An 18,065-nucleotide genomic window follows, 5' to 3' on the forward strand; every position below is an offset into this window, starting at 1 on the left:
ACTGGTCGATTGTTTTGTCAGTAGGCTGTTTGTCGACCGAGATTTTTAAAATATATTTTTTTGTAGACCGAGATTTTTTAAGTCTTTTTTGGGTCGAGCAGTCGCAAATACACTAAAACACTAAATAAACAAAAGTATGTGTTCACCCCTTCAAATTAGTGGTTTCGGCTATTTCAGCCACACCCGTTGCTGACGGGTGTATAAAATCGAGCACACAGCCTTGCAATCTCCTTAGCCCAACATTGGCAGTAGAATGACCTTAGTGAAGAGCTCAGTGACTTTTAACGTGGCATCGTCATAGGATGCCACCTTTCCAACAAGTCAGTTTGTCAAATTTCTGCACTGCTAGAGCTTCCCCTGTCAACTGTAAGTGCTGTTATTGTGAAGTGGAACGTTAAGGAGCCTTTTGGGCCTAGAGAGAACAGTCTATGACATGGGTGGCTGGCATCTGACAATTTTTAGTGCCTTCCTCTGACACCGCCTGGTATAGAGGCCCTGAATGGCAGGGAGTTCGGCTCCAGTGGTGTGCTTAGCAGTACGCACCACCCTCTATAGCACCTTGCTGTCAGATGCCAAGCAGTTGCCATACCAGGTGGTGATGCAGCCAGTCAAGATGCTATCAATGGTGCAGCTGTATAACCTTTTGAGATCGGAAGGCCCATGCCAAATCTTTTTATCCTCCTGAAGGGGAAGAGGCGTTGTCATGCCCTCTTCACTACTGTGTTGGTTTGGACAATAATTGGTCAGTGATGTGAACACAGAGGAACTTGAAGCTCTCGACCGGCTCGACTACAGTCCCGTCAATGTGAACATGGGCATGTTTGGCCCTCCGTTTCCTGTAGTCCATGATAAGCACGCCCCTGAGGGGTCTGTGTTGAGGGTCAGTGTGGTGCGTGTGTTGTTGCCAACCCTCACCACCTGGGGGCAGTCTGTCAGGATGTCCCGGATCCAGTTGCAGATGGAGGTGTTCAGTCCCAGGGTCCTTAGCGTAGTGATGAGCTTGGAGGGCACTATTGTGTGAAGGGGTGAGCTGTAGTCAATGAACAGCATTCTCACGTAGGTGTTCCTTTTGTCCAGGTGGGAAAGGGCAGTGTGGAGTGCAATAGAGGTTGCGTCATCTGTGGATTTGTTGGGGCGGTATGCGAATTGGAGTGAGTCCAGGGTTTCTGGGATGATGGTGTTGATGTGAGCCATGACCAGCCTTTCAAAGCACTTCATGGCTACAGACGTGAGGTCTATGGGGTGGTAGTCATTTAGACCGGTTACCTTGGCGTTCTTGGGCACAGGCACTATAGTGGTCTGCTTGAAACACGTTGGGTATTACAGACTGGGTCAGGGAGATGTTGAAAATGTCAGTGAAGACACTTGCCAGCTGGTCAGTGCATGCTCTGAGTACACGCGTCCTGGTAATCCGTCTGGCCCTGCGGCCGTGTGAATGTTGACCTGTTTAAAGTTCTTCCTCACATCGGCTAAAGATGATCACATCATTAACCCATAAGAGTCAATTGATGCAAATTTGCTTAAATATAAGTAACCTAAGTAATCCATAGTATGACCATCCTAAAACAATTCCATGTCAGTTTAGATTTACAGGGGTTAAAGTTCTTTCTCACATCGGCTAACAGAATGTCAAATGTTAGGACTATAACTACTGTTCCCTGAAGGAGGGGAAACGAGGAACAACATCTTCTTTGGCATCGCACCTTCCTTTCCTGGGCTTGGTGAAGAGCAGTATTTCAATTGAAGGAATGAATCATCACCTGTGGAAGGCGAGACTTACAGCGAGGTGCAGATTTAATAGTATGTTCCTCGTTTCCCTCCTTCAGGGAACAGTAGTTATAGTCATAACGTTACACTTTTCATATGATATATTCAGCGTATAACAGTTAAATTAGGCCTGGACATTGAACTACACTGAGCAACATGTATTGGTAACTAGGGCCTGTAGGACCTGCTTTGTTGATATTGTTGTTAAGAAGGCAGAGAAACACTTTATTATGAACAGACTTCTCCCCATCTTAGCTACTATTTTATCAATATGTTTTGACCATGACAGTTTACAATCCAGGCTTACTCCAAGCAGTTTAGTCACCTCAACCTGCTCAATTTCCACATTATTCATTACAAGATTTAGTTGAGGTTTAGGGTTTAGTGAATACAATGCTTTTAGTATTTAAAATATTTTGTGAATAACTTATTCCTTGCTACCCATTCTGAAACTAACTACAGCTCTTTGTTAAGTGTTGCAGTCATTTCAGTCTCTGTAGTAGTTGACATGTATAGTGTTGAGTCATCTGCATACATAATCATATTGGCTTTACTCAAAGCCTGTCGTTAGTAAAGATTGAAAAAAAGTTGTTTAAAGGCTGATTGATTAGCTATTTGAGGCACTAAATGGGGTTTTACTATTCTTGGGTAGCGGAATTACTTTCGCTTCCCTCCAGGCCTGAGGGCACACACTTTGTAGTAGGCTTAAATTGAAGATGTGGCAAATAGGAGTGGCAATATCGTCAGCTGTTATCCTCAGTAATTTTCCATCCAAGTTGCCAGACCCCGGTGGCTTGTCATTGTTTATAGACAACAATATTGTTTTCGCTTCTTCCACACTCAGTTGACAGAATTCAAAATTCTAATGCTCGTCTTTCATAATTTTATCAGTTATACTTGGATGTGTTGTGTCAGCTTTTGTTATTGGCATGTCATGCCTTAGTTTGCTAATCTACTGCAGAGATAGCCTGCAGAGTTCTATTTTACTATCCAGGTCTGTACCAAAACCATTCGAGCTTCTACTTCTAAAAATGTACCTTTCCAGAGACAGGTCTCTCACCGTTGTCGCTTGCTATAGACCACCCTCTGCCCCCAGCTGTGTCCTGGACACCATATGTGAATTGATTGCCCCCCATCTATCTTCTGAGCTCTTGCTGCTAGGTGATCTAAACTGGGACATGCTTAACACCCCGGCCATCCTACAATCTAAGCTAGATACCCTCAATCTCACACAAATTATCTATGAACCTACCAGGTACAACACGCAAATCCGTAAACACGGGCACCCTCATAGATATCATCCTAACTAACTCACCCTCCAAATACACCTCTGCTGTTTTCAACCAAGATCTCAGCGATCACTGCCTCATTGCCTGCATCCGTAATGGGTCTGCGACCAAACGACTACCCCTCATCACTGTCAAACGCTCCCTAAAACACTTCAGCAAACAGGCCTTTCTAATCGACCTGGCCGGGGTATCCTGGAATGACATTGACCTCATCCCTTCAGTAGAGGAAGCCTGGTTATTCTTTAAAAGGGCCTTCCTCACCATCTTAAATAAGCATGCCCCATTAAAAAAATGTAGAACCAGGAATAGATATAGCCCTTGGTTCTCTCCAGACCTGCCCTTGACCAGCACAAAAACATCCTGTAGCATTCTGCATTAGCATCGAATAGCCCCCGTGATATGCAACTTTTCAGGGAAGTTAGGAACCAATATACACAGGCAGTTAGGAAAGCTTAGGCTAGCTTTTTCAAACAGAAATTTGCATCCTGTAGTACAAACTCAAAAAGTTCCGGGACACTGTAAAGTCCATGGAGAATAAGAGCACCTCCTCCCAGCTGCCCACTGCTCTGAGGCTAGGAAACACCGTCACTACCGATAAATCCACAATAATTGAGAATTTCAATAAGCATTTTTCTACGGCTGGCCATGCTTTCCACCAGGCTACCCCTACCCCGGTCAACAGCCCTGCGCTCCCCACAGCAACTCGCCCAAACCTCCCCCACTTCTCCTTCACCAAATTCCAGATAGCTGATGTTCTGAAAGAGCTGGAAAATCTGGACCCCTACAAATCAGCGGGGCTAGAAAATCTGGACCCTCTCTTTCTAAAATGATCTGTCGAAATTGTTGCAACCCCTATTACTAGCCTGTTCAACCTCTCTTTCGTATCGTCTGAGATTCCCATAGATTGGAAAGCTGCCGCGGTCATCCCCCTCTTCAAAGTGGGAGACACACTAGACCCAAACTGCTACAGACCTATATCTATCCTACCCTGCCTTTCTAAGGTCTTTGAAAGGGAAGTTCACAAACAGATTACCGACCATTTCGAATCTCACCGTACCTTCTCCGCTATGCAATCTGGTTTCAGAGCTGGTCATGGGTGCACCTCAGCCACGTTCAAGGTCCTAAATGATATCATAACCGCCATCGATAAGAGACATTACTGTGCAGCCGTATTCATCGACCTGGCTAAGGCTTTCGACTCTGTCAGTCACACCATTCTTATTGGCAGACTCAACAGCCTTGGTTTCTCAAATGATTGCCTCGATTGGTTCACCAACTACTTCTCTGATAGAGCTCAGTATGTCAAATCGCAGGGCCTGTTGTCCGGACCTCTGGCAGTCTCTATGGGGGTGCCACAGGGCCCAATTCTCGGGCCGACTCTCTTCTGTGTATACATCAATGATGTCGCTCTTGCTGCTGGTGATGCTCTCATCCAACTCTACGCAGATGACACCATTCAGTATACCTCTGGCCCTTCGTTGGACACTGTGTTAACTAACCTCCAGATGAGCTTCAATGTCATACAACTCTCCTTCCGTGGCCTCCAACTGCTCTTAAATGCAAGTAAAACTAAATGCATGCTCTTCAACCGATCGCTGCCTGCACCTGCCCGCCCGTCCAGCATCACTGCTCTGGACGGTTCTGACTTAGAATATGTGGACAACTACAAATACCTAGGTGTCTGGTTAGACTGTAAACTCTCCTTCCAGGCTCACATTAAACATCTCCAATCCAAAATTAAATCTAGAATCGGCTTCCTATTTCGCAACAAAGCATCCTTCACTCATGCTGCCAAACATACCCTCCATCCTCGGCTTCGGCGATGTCATTTACAAAATAGCCTCCAACACTCTACTCAACAAATTGGATGCAGTCTATCACAGTGCCATCCGTTTTGCCACCAAAGCCCCATATACTACCCACCACTGCGACCTGTATGCTTTCGTTGGCTGGCCCTCGCTTCATACTCGTCGCCTAACCCACTGGCTCCAGGTCATCTACAAGTCTCTGCTAGGTAAAGCCCCGCCTTCTCTCAGCTCACTGGTCACCATGGCAGCACACGCTCCATCAGGTATATCTCACTGGTCACCCCCAGCACACACCTGTAGCACGCGATCCAGCAGGTATATCTCACTGGTCACCCCCAAGGCCAATTCTTCCTTTGGCCGCCTCTCCTTCCAGTTCTCTGCTGCCAATGACTGGAACGAACTGCAAAAATCTCTGAAGCTGGAGACTCTTACCTCCCTCACTAGCTTTAAGCACCAGCTGTCAGAGCAGCTCACAGATCACTGCACCTGTACATAGCCCATCTGTAAATAGCCCATCCAATTTACCTCATCCCCATACTGTATTTATTTATTTATCTTGCTCCTTTGCACCCCAGTATCTCAACTTGCACATTCATCCTCTGCATATCCTACCATCCCAGTGTTTACATTTACATTTTACATTTTAGTCATTTAGCAGACGCTCTTATCCAGAGCGACTTACAGTAGAGTGCATACATTTTTAAATACTGGTCCCCCATGGGAATCGAACCCACAACCCTGGCGTTGCAAGCGCCATGCTCTACCAACTGAGCTACAGTTACAATTGCTATATTGTAATTACTTTGCCACCATGGCCTATTTATTGCCTTACCTCTCTTATCCTACCTCATTTGCACATGCTGTATATAGATTTTCCTACTGTATTATTGATTGTGTGTTTGTTTATTCCATGTGTAACTCTGTGTTGCTGTATGTGTCGAACTGCTTTGCTTTATCTTGGCCAGGTCACAGTTGTAAATGAGAACTTGTTCTCAACTAGCCTACCTGGTTAAATAAAGGTGAAATAAAAAAAATTTGCCAATGAAAATGTGATTCAAGTAAATTGTCAATATCAGTGGGTTTTGTGATTTAATGAACCATCTGATTCAATAAATAATGGAGCTGAGTTGGCTTTTTTGCCCAACATTTCATTTAAGGTGCTCCAAAGCTTTTTACTATCATTCTTTATATCATTTATGTTTGTTTCATAGTGTAGTTTCTTCTTTTTATTCAGTTTAGTAACATGATTTCTCAATTTGCAGTACGTTTGCCAATCTGACTTTTTTTGTCATTCCTTATTCCTCATCCCTCTCAACAGTAAAATTTTTCAATTCCTCATCAATCCAAGGGGATTTAAGTTTTTACAGTCCTTTTCTTAATGGCTCATTAGTAACTGGAATAAGCAATTTCATAAATGTGCTGCGTCTGGTTGCTCCTCATTACACACCACAGACCAACAAATATTCTTTACATTAACAACATATGAATCACTACAAAACTTCTCGTAGACCTCTTATACACAATATTAGGCCCAGCCTTTAGAACTTTGGTTTTCCTAGATATCGCTACTGTATTGTGATCACTACATCCAATTGATTTAGACACTGCTTTAAAACACATTTCTGCAGCATTAGTAACGATGTGATCAATATATGTTGGTCCCGTGTGGCTCAGTTGGTAGAGCATGGTGTCGTGTCTTTGGCTATGCCGGATTAAGTGATATGACATGCTAACCTATAAAATTCTTTCTCTGTAATTAATATTACCTGATTAAGCTAATCATGTAAATGTAATTAACTAGAAAGTCGGGGCACCACGGAAGAACGTTTATAGAGCCGTTATCTTCCGAATAAACTCTTAAAATACTTAGTAATATTTTACATCGATAGCAGTCAATATTAACCCTTATCTTATTTTCAGTCTCATAATGAAAGTTGTAAATTCTTGGCTATCTTCACGAACCCTGGCTAACAAGTTGAATCAGCAATACCAAATTGGGTTTAATTATTTATTTACTAAATACCTAAACTAATCACACAGAATTACAAATAAACAGAATAGAAATGATGTCATACAGAAAACGTCCCGGTGGACGGAACCTGGTTACACAAAGGAAAGGGGGTTGGGCTTGAATGAAAGAGCGGGAAGACTTAGGAACCACAAATAGCAGCTATGCTATCGTAAATACATTATCTTATGCATTCTAAATTACCGCCCATTTGGAAAAGGAAAATGCAATAAATATTTACTCTGAGCTGCGCTTCGGTAGATTGGTCGTAGATGCTGGCCGGGTTGGCCAACAGATCTTCCTGTACTCGGAAGAATGTCTCTGGGGGTAAATTGGATACGTGGTGGTATCTTCGTCCGTCTGTTAGACTGGATCCGTCGTCCGTCCTTTCCTAGCCCACGTCTACAGCGGCCACTGCTAACTCAACGGCTAGGAAGTATCACTTCTGTAGTGAATAAGCTCAAAGTTCATACCAGTTCATACCATAGCTCACGCCGAGGTTGGCTTAGTTCTGTCCTTGACATGTGTGTCCTTCTAACGTAGAGGCTGCAGACCTCACGTGCTGGAACAACGTGGTTATCTTTTCGTCAAAGGCTTATATAGTGGAGAGGGGGGAAGGATGTGTTTCATCGTTTATAACCCCTCCTCTTCACAGGGGTGGGCCACTGATCAAGCAGGGCACTTTCCTTATGAAAACCCAATTCTCTCATTTGGAAGCTAAAATTACATTTAATCTCCAAACAATTTCAATATCAAACATTTCAATTGCATAACAATTCCATGTGACTCTGATAACTAGAGGGTGTATACTTTCTCAGGTACAGTTTATGTTGTCCTGTCATCAATCATAATGTCTCAGATAACAACGAACTGACATCCATACTCATTACGTTCCAAAGCATATTTCCAACTGGTTTTATTACCAAAATATGATTCCTTTCCCCATTTGTTTGATGTTCCCAGACTCTCTATATTTAACACAGGCTATTCAAGTCCTTCAGTAGGGTCAGAGAGGGGAAGGGAGAAAGGTATTTATGGGGGGGGTCATAAACCTTACCCACAGGCCAACGTCATGACAATGGTGTTTGCAACGCCAGGGTTGTGGGTTCGATTCCCACAGTGGACCAGTACGGAAGAAAAGAAAATGTATGAAAACGTATGAAATGTATGCCTTCACTACTGTAAGTCGCTCTGGATAAGAGCGTCTGCTAAATTACTAAAATGTAAATTTAATTATTGTGCTGTTTGTAACAATACTGGTAGGTTGATTGGTAACCTGAACCAGCTTGCAGTTACTAGTTACCGTTTGAAGCTTTTTCTTGAGTGGGCAGCTTGATGAAAGACTCAATATTTAAATCACCCAGAAAATATACCTCTCTGTTGACATCACATACATTATCAAGCATTTCACACATATTATCCAGATATTGACTGTTAACACTTGGTCTATAGCAGCTTCCCACCGGAATGGGCTTTAGGTGAGGCAGATGAACCTGTTACTTCAACAGTATTTAACATGAGATCCTCTCTAAGCTTTACAGGAATGTGGTTCTGAATATAAAACAGCCACACCTCCACCTTTGGCAATTCTGTCTTTTCTGTAGATGTTATAACCATTAATTGCTACCACTGTATCATCAAATATATTATGTAAGTGAGTTTCAGAGATAGTCAGAATATGAATGTCAACTGTTACTAGCAAATAATTGTTGTTTTTTTAAGCTACATATGTTAACGTGGGCTATTTTAGCACTTCTGGGATGCTTGATTGTTTTAATTGCTTTACTGGGATGCTTAGCGAAGTAGACATGCTCATGTTATTTATGTTAGTGCAGGGTGAACTTTCTACTAGGGCACACCGCCTCGAGTTTTTCTTTTATTTTTTACTATTTTCTATGTTGAACAAACAGTGAAGACATCAAAACTATAAAATAACTCATATGGAATCATGTAGTAAACAAAGTGTTAGTGTTATTCTTTAAAGTAGACACCAAAAACCATTGATTGCAAAGTTTAACAAACAATACACCTACAGTAGCAGTCAAAAGTTTGGACACACCTACTCATTCAAGGGTTTTTCTTTATTTTTTACTATTTTCTACATTGTAGAATAATAGTGAAGACATCAAAACTATGAAATAACACACATGGAATCATGTAATAACAAAAAAAGTGTTAAACAAATCAAAATATATTTTAGATTCTTCAAAGTAACCCTTTGCGTTGATGACAGCTTTGCATTCTCTCAACCATCTTCACCTGGAATGATTTTCCAACAGTCTTGAAGGAGTTCCCACATATGCTGAGCACTTGTTGGCTGCTTTTCCTTCACTCTGCCATCCAACTCATCACAAACCATTGCAATTAGTTTGAGGTCGAGTGATTGTGGAGGCCAGGTCATCTGATGCAGCACTCCATCACTCTCCTTCTTGGTCAAATAGCCCTTACACAGCCTGGAGGTGTGTTGGGTCATTGTCCTGTTGAAAAACAAATTATAGTCCCACTAAGTGTAAATCAGATGGGATGGTGTATCGCAGCAGAATGCTGAGGTAGCCATGCTGGTTGTGCCTTGAATTGTAAATAAATCCCAGACAGAGTCACCAGCAAAGCACCCCCACGCATCACGCCTTCTCCTCCATGCTTCATGGTGGGAACTACACATGCAGAGATCATCCGTTCACCTACTCTGCGTCTCACAAAGACACGGCGGTTGGAAACAAAAATTTCACATTTAGACTCATCAGACCAAAGGACAGATTTCCACCGGTCTAATGTCTATTGCTCGTGTTTCTTGGCCCAAGCAAGTTTCCTTATTGGTGTCCTTTAGTAGTGGTTTCTTTGCAGCAATTTGACCATGAAGGCCTGATTCATACGGTCTCCTCTGAACAGTTGATGTTGAGATGTGTCTGTTATTTGAACTCTGTGAAGCATTTATTTGAGCTGCAATTGCTGAGGCTGGTAACTCTAATGAACTTATCCTCTGCAGCAGAGGTAACTCTGGGTCTTCCTTTCTTGTGGCGGTCCTCATGAGAGACAATTTCATCATAGCGCTTGATGGTTTTTGCGACTGCACTTGAAGAAACTTGACATTTTCCGGATTGACTGACCTTCATGTCTTAGAGTAAGGATGGACAGTCGTTTTTCTTTGCATATTTGAGCTGTTCTTGACATAATATGGACTTGGTCTTTTACCAAATACCAACCCTACCTTGTCACAACACAACTGATGGTCTCAAAAGCATTAAGAGGGAAAGAAATTCAACAAATTAACATTCAACTGTTCATTGAAATGCTTTGAAGAATCTCAAATATAACATATTTTGATTTGTTGAACACTTTTTTTTGTTTGTTTACTACATGATTCCATGTGTGTTATTTCATGGTTTTGATGTCTTCACTATTATTCTACAATGTAGAAAATAGTAAAAAATTAAGAAAAACCCTTGAAAGCACTGAGGCAGTGTGCCCTAGTAGGAAGTCCACTGTGTGCAGTTCACCCTGCACTAACATAAATAACATGAGCATGTCTACTGTCTACATGTCTACTCAAACAAGCAGTTTGTACAATGTAGATTTTTTTTTGAAAAACCCTTGAATGAGTAGGTGTGTCCAAAACTTTTGACTGGTACTGTATGTGTTTTTGTGAGAGACTTACCTTTCCACAAAGGGGTCGTATCAGTGTTTAGCTCAAACTGTTCGGACGCTACAGATGTTTTTGTTAGAAGGCTGATGATTGGCTGATGTGGTGGATTGAGATGCAAAAAAAATTTGAAAAATCTCTTGAAGCTTTAAACAAACAGCTTTTTATTTTATTTGGTTTTATTATTCTAATTAGATGTCGGGGGGTGCAGACATCATCTCTTAACCTTTCTCCTACCCTTCTCTGATTCACCTGGTCAGTGTATGTCATGGAAAGAGCAATGTTTTGCATATTCAGTGTACAGTGCAGTACCAATGGATCTCCCACCTACAGCGCATTCGGAAAGTATTCAGACCCCTTGACTTTTTTTCCCACATTTTGTTACGTTTCAGGCTTATTCTAAAATGGATTAAAAATTTTTTTTAAGTATAAATTGGTTGATTTGCGACGATAACACAAACATATTAAGTAGGACAAACAAGCCTTACAATTCTAATCCAATGGTAGTGTGAAATGCACTCATAAGCAACCTGTAAATGGAGGCTGTATTTGCTGTCAGCCTATGAGAACTCCCCTGAGTTTTCCCCCACGGTGGTGAATTAGTGAATAGACACAGAGCTTAATTTGAGTTTCCTTGAGTAGCACTCCTGATCTTGCTCTGATAATGCGCTGTAATATTCAGAATACATTGTGGAAAACTACAATCGTCGCTCACTATTTTTGCTCAACGTAGATATACCACATCCTTAAATAACCGTTTCTTCTTCGGCGGGGAGAAGTTTCTGCAACCAAATTGCATGCGCATTATCCTCGTGTGGCAAATTTTAGCAAACACAGAAAGGGGCCTATATTCTAGAATCATCAACTTTGCGACTAAAGTGGAAAAAAATAAGACAAAATATGACTGTTGTTCACTGATTGTCAAATAAGTTTGTAAAAGCATTTAAACATTCATTAAGAATGTACATTTTTGTACAACGTCATGGGCATCACTTTTTTAGCTAAAAATAAACAGTGGATTTTGCTGTTGTGGGCCTTTAACCATCTGTCTGAATTTGTTGTTCACACAGGAGAGAGACGTGACTATTGTGGATCCTCTGGGGAGCCTCAACAACATCATGATGCTGACGAGGCAGAGAAGAGTCTCTCCATATCAGAACATCTCAAGCGGAAACCCACACGGAAGAAATCTCACCACTTGACTGACTGTGGGAAGAGTTATTCAAGATCAGATTCACTAAAAGTACACCAGAGATTTCACACAGGTGATACAGCTTATTGCTCTGATTGTGGGAAGAGATTCACCTCTTCAGCAGACCTAAAAAGACATCAGAGAATCCATACAGGAGAGAAACGTAATAGCTGTGATCAATGTGGGAAGAGTTTTAATGCTCCAAGCAGCCTGAAAACACACCAGAGACTACACACGGGAAAGAAACCTTATAGCTGCTCTGACTGTGGGAAGACCTTTTCAAAATTATATACATTACAATCTCACCAGAGAATTCACACTGGAGAGAAACCCCATAGCTGTGATCAATGTGGGAAGAGTTTTACTACATCTAGCCATCTGACTATTCACCAGAGAACACACACAGGAGAGAAACCTTATAGCTGCACTGACTGTGGGAAGACATTTTCTAAATTATATACATTACAATCACACCAGAGAATTCACACTGGAGAGAAACCTCATAGCTGTAATCAATGTGGGAAGAGTTTTACTACATCTAGCAATCTGACTATTCACCAGAGAACACACACAGGAGAGAAACCTCATGGCTGTGATCAATGTGGGAAGAGTTTTACTACATCTAGCATTCTGACTATTCACCAGAGAACACACACAGGGGAGAAACCGTATAGCTGTAATCAATGTGGGAAGAGTTTTGTTACATCCAGCAATCTGACTATTCACCAGAGAACACACACAGGAGAGAAACCATATAGCTGTAATCAATGCGGAAAGTGTTTTGCTCATGCAGGCAACCTGGTAGCACACCTGAGAATACACACGGGAGAGAAACCTTATAGCTGTGATCAATGTGGGAACAGTTTTGTTACATCTAGCCATCTGACTACACACCTTAGAACACACAGGAGAGAAACCTCATAGCTGTCATAAATGTGGAAAGAGATACTCTGATAAAAGATCTGTGATTTAAACATCAGAAAATACATGAAGTAGTTGTTTCATGAAATAATGTCACAATGTAGAATGTTTTAACATCACAGAAGGAGTATTTTAATATCACAATGTACAATGTTTTGAAAATTGTAGTAATGTAACCTTTATTTAACTAGGCAAGTCAGTTAAGAACAAAGTCTTATTTACAATAGCAAAATGTAATTAAAAAGACATTGAAAAGAAGACCATACCCGACATCCAATTTAATTTCAACGTACTTGCAGCCTATACACATGGACTATCAAAAATTGGTCTATGAACAATTTTATTGACAGTTACATCACTCCAGTATTTACACACAGTATTTCTTTACAACATTCTAGTGCTAATTGTCTTTATTCCACTACTGAATAAGCATGTCTCATATCACCTCATATTTCAAACATCCAGCCTGACAAAAGATACATTTTTAATTATTCCATGCCTCACCATTAAGTGAATTATTGCCAATACATATTAACAAAGGGGTGTACATTTGGTTTTGATATTTCATATTTTACATTTCATGTAACATTTTCAACCAACTGAAAATTATTTTGTACAGTTATTGTTTACTAACAATGTAGTAAAGCAAGCTTCTGTTGTGTTGGATATTACATCCTATTCTTACTATTTTAATCAATGTCATTTCCTTAGAATGCTCATTAGTCTTTCAGTTTGTTATTCTATAGTTTTAATCCTCTTATGTTTGTTGTGTAGTAAATATTAAAGTTTTTATTTTCATAGTGATTATTCATTGCATGGATACATGTCTGAAATGTGCTACATTTGAGTTGCAAAGAAAAAGCCATATCTCAGACTATCCAATAAAAAGAACACAGACACTGGACAGAGGAACTCTGCCTAGAAGGCCAGCATCCCGGAGTCGCCTCTTCACTGTTGACGTTGAGACTGGTGTTTTGCAGGTACTATTTAATGAAGCTGCCAGTTGAGGACTTGTGAGGCGTCTGTTTCTCAAACTAGACACTCTATTGTACTTGTCCTCTTGCTCAGTTGTGCACCGGGGCCTCCCACTCCTCTTTCTATTCTGGTTAGAGACAGTTTGCGCTGTTCTGTGAAGGGAGAAGTACACAGCGTTGTACGAGATCTTCAGTTGCTTGGCAATTTCTCGTATGGAATAGCCTTCATTTCTCAGAACAAGAATAGACTGACGAGTTTCAGAAGAAAGGTCTTTGTTTCTGGCCATTTTGAGCCTGTAATCGAACCCAAACTTGCTGATGCTCCAGATACTCAACAAGTCTAAAGAAGGCCAGATTTATTGCTTCTTTAATCAAAACAACAATTTTCAGCTGTGCTGACATAATTGCAGAAGAGTTTTCTAATGATCAATTAGCCTTTTAAAATGATCAACTTGGATTAGCTAACACAACGTGCCATTGGAACACAGGAGTGATGGTTGCTGATAATGGGCCTCTGTACGCCTATGTAGATATTCCATAAAAAATCTGCCGTTTCCAGCTACAATGGTCATTTACAATATTAACAATGTCTACACTGTATTTCTGATCAATTTGATGTTATTTTAATGGACAAAAAAAATTGCTTTTCTTTCAAAAACAAGGACATTTCTAAGTGACCCCAAACTTTTGAACGGTAGTATACATCTACATGATGTATTGTTACACCACGTAGGAGCAGTATAGACCTAGTCTGTTCATTATATACATCTACATGATGTATTGTTACACCACGTAGGAGCAGTATAGACCTAGTCTGTTCATTATATACATCTACATGATGTATTGTTACACCATGTAGGAGCAGTATAGACCTAGTCTGTTCATTATATACATCTACATGATGTATTGTTACACCACGTAGGAGCAGTATAGACCTAGTCTGTTCATTATATACATCTACATGATGTATTGTTACACCATGTAGGAGCAGTATGGACCTAGTCTGTTCATTATATACATCTACATGATGTATTGTTACACCACGTAGGAGCAGTATAGACCTAGTCTGTTCATTATATACATCTACATGATGTATTGTTACACCATGTAGGAGCAGTATAGACCTAGCAGTATAGACCTAGTCTGTTCATTATATACATCTACATGATGTATTGTTACACCATGTAGGAGCAGTATAGACCTAGTCTGTTCATTATATACATCTACATGATGTACTGTTACACCACATAGGAGCAGTATGGACCTAGTCTGTTCATTATATACATCTACATGATGTATTGTTACACCATGTAGGAGCAGTATAGACCTAGTCTGTTCATTATATACATCTACATGATGTATTGTTACACCATGTAGGAGCAGTATAGAGCTAAATGCTTATTATAAAGTTATCTGTCTATTTGACTGAATAAATCAGAAAATGCTTAAGTACAAATCAAATTGTATTGGTCACATACACATATTTAGCAGATGTTATTGCGGGTGTGGAGAAATGCTTGTGTTCCTAGCTCCAAACAGTGCAGTAGTGTTCTCCGAGCATCCACTGACCAACTGGCAAATGTCTTCACTGACATTTTAAACCTGTTCATGTCTGAGTTTGTAATACCAACATGTTTCAAGCAGACCACCATAGTCCCTGTACCCAAGAACACTAAGGTAACCTGCCTAAATGACTACCGACCCGTAGCACTCACGGTCTGTAGCCATGAAATGCTTTGAAAGGCTGGTCATGGCTCACATCAACACCATTATCCCAGAAACCCTAGACCCACTCCAATTTGCATACCGCCCCAACAGATCCACAGATGATGCAATCTCTATTGCACTCCACACTGCCCTTTCCCACCTGGACAAAAGGAACAACTATGTGAGAATGCTATTCATTAACTACAGCTCAGCGTTCAACACCATATTGCCCTCAAAACTCATCACTAAGCTTAAGACCCTGGGACTAAACAGCTCCCTCTGCAACTGGATCATAGACTTCCTGACGGGCTGCCCCCAGGTGGTGAGGATAGGTAACAACACATCTACCACAACACGGGGGCCCATCGGGTGCGTGCTCAGTCCCCTCCTGTACTCCCTGTTCACTCATGACTGCACGGCCAGGCACAACTCCAACACCATCATTAAGTTTGCCGATGACACAACAGTGGTAGGCCTGATCACTGACAATGATTAGACAGCCTATAGGGAGGAAGTCAGAGACCTGACCATGTGGTGCAAGGACAACAACCTCTCCCTCAATGTGATCAAGACAAAGGAGATGATTGTGGATTATAGGAAAAAGAGGACCGAGCATGCCCCCATTCTCATCGACGGGGCTGTAGTGGAGCAGGTTGAGAGCTTCAAGTTCCTTGTCGTCCACATCAACAACAAACTAACATGGTCCAAGCACACTAAGACAGTCGTGAAGAGGCCACGACAAAACCTATTCCCCTCAGGAGACTGAAAAGATTTGGCATGGGTCCTCAGAACCTCAAAAGGTTCTACAGCTGCACCATTTAGAGCAACTTGATGGGTTGCATCACTGCCTGGTATGGCAACTGCTCCACCTCTGACCACGAGGCACTACAGAGGGTAGTGCGTACAGCCCACTACATCACTGGGGCCAAGCTTCCTGACATCCAGGACCTCTATACCAGGCGGTGTCAGAGGAAGGCCCTAAAAATCATCAAAGACTCCAGTCACCCTAGTCATAGACTGTTCTCTCTGCTACAGCATGGTAAGCGGTACCGGAGCGCCAAGTCTAGGTCCAAGAGGCTTCTAAACAGCTTCTACCCCCAAGCCATAAGACTCCTGAACAACTAATCAAATGCCTAACCAGACTATTTAAAAGTATAAAAGTACTTTTTTCTTACTTTTGATTTTTTTGTATTTTATTAAAACTGCATCGTTGGTTAAGGGCTTGTAAGTAAGCATTTCACTCTAAGGTCTACACCTGTTGTATTTCGCGCATGTGACAAATACAATTTGATATGATTTGATTGAGTAAAGCAGTAATGAGTAAAGCAGAATGTAAACATTATTAAAGTGACCAGTGTTTCCATGTCTATGTATATAGGGCAGCAGCCTTGAAGGTGCAGGGTTGAGTTACCGGGCGGTAGCCAGCTAGTGATGGCTATTTAACAGTCTGATGGCCTTGAGATAGAAGCTGTTTTTCAGTCTCTCGGTCCCAGCTTTGATGCATCTGTACTGACCTCGCCTTCTGGATGGTAGCGAGGAGAACAGGCCGTGGCTCGGGTGGTTGATGTCCTTGATGATCTTTTTGGCCTTCCTGTGACATCGGGTGCTGTAGGTGTCCTGGAGGGCAGGTAGTTTGCCCCCGGTGATGCGTTGGGCAGACTGCACCACCCTCTGGAGAGCCCTGTGGTTGTGGGCGGTGCTGTTGCCGTACCAGGTGTGACACAGCCCGAAAGGAAGCTCTCAATTGTGCACCTGTAAAAGTTTGTGAGGGTCTTAGGGGCCAAGCCAAAATGTGTAGTAGATGTTGAGTTTGATTTAAATTTTGCACTAACCAATCAACACATGCTTCTATTTGTACGTCTCTATATAATTGTATTTTATAATGAAATAACTTTTCTCTCAACTGCGTTGTCTACTCCAGCCAGCAGATGGCGATGAGCATCTTTCAGGCGATGCTGCTGTGTGACGTATAATCTAGTGGACGGGATGCTTCAACAACAACAGCAGCTAGTCAGCCACCTCAGTAGTTTGCTAGCCAACAAAGCCGAAACATTAAAGCTATTTAGACTGCTCCGGTGTATTACTAGCTATGTTTTAAACACACTTCTGTCGTATCTACTTGTTACAACATTTAATTTAATATTCATGCCTACGTTGTTAGTTACCGTAGTCATCTACCTGGCTGGTTAAGTTAGCAGTAGCACTAGGCTAATCGTTAATGCTAACTAGTTAGCTAGATAACATCCCCGACCATGAGTTCACTAAACTACTCCACTCCTCCTGCAAAAGAAGAGGAGATCTGCTGGACGGAGAAAGAGGGTCTGTGGCTGAACGTTGTCGTGAAAGAAGAGAAGGAAGAGGAGGATGTCACAGTAACAAAAGAAGTAGAGGGTGAGGCTGTTACAGTGAAAGATGAAGTTTCAGTTAAAGAGGAGGAGGAGGATGTTACTGTGAAAGGAGAGGAGGAGGATGTTACTGTGAAAGGAGAGGAGGAGGATGTTACTGTGAAAGGAGAGGAGGAGGATGTTACTGTGAAAGGAGAGGAGGAGGATGTTACTGTGAAAGGAGAGGAGGAGGATGTTACTGTGAAAGGAGAGGAGGAGGATGTTACTGTGAAAGAAGAGGAGGAGGATGTTACTGTGAAAGAAGAGGAGGAGGATGTTACTGTGAAAGGAGAGGAAGGGAAAGAGGTGGATGCGGTTTTTGGAGTGAAAGAGGAGGAGGAGGAGATTACCGTTACATTGGGGGAGGAGGAGGAA

The 18,065-nt window shown here is 41.8% G+C and overlaps 1 protein-coding gene across 1 annotated transcript; it reads left to right on the forward strand.

The window, feature by feature from the left end:
- Positions 1 to 5,105: 5,105 nt before the first annotated feature.
- LOC115182226 (gastrula zinc finger protein XlCGF17.1-like) lies at positions 5,106 to 13,429 on the forward strand. Its single transcript, XM_029743850.1, has 2 exons — positions 5,106 to 5,127; positions 11,589 to 13,429. The coding sequence occupies exons 1-2, from the start codon at positions 5,106 to 5,108 to the stop codon at positions 12,626 to 12,628; spliced, it is 1,062 nt and encodes a 353-aa protein (XP_029599710.1). The 3' UTR covers positions 12,629 to 13,429.
- The last annotated feature ends 4,636 nt before the right edge of the window (positions 13,430 to 18,065 follow it).

The sequence above is a fragment of the Salmo trutta genome, unplaced genomic scaffold (assembly GCF_901001165.1).
Source record: "Salmo trutta unplaced genomic scaffold, fSalTru1.1, whole genome shotgun sequence".
NCBI lineage: Eukaryota > Metazoa > Chordata > Actinopteri > Salmoniformes > Salmonidae > Salmo > Salmo trutta.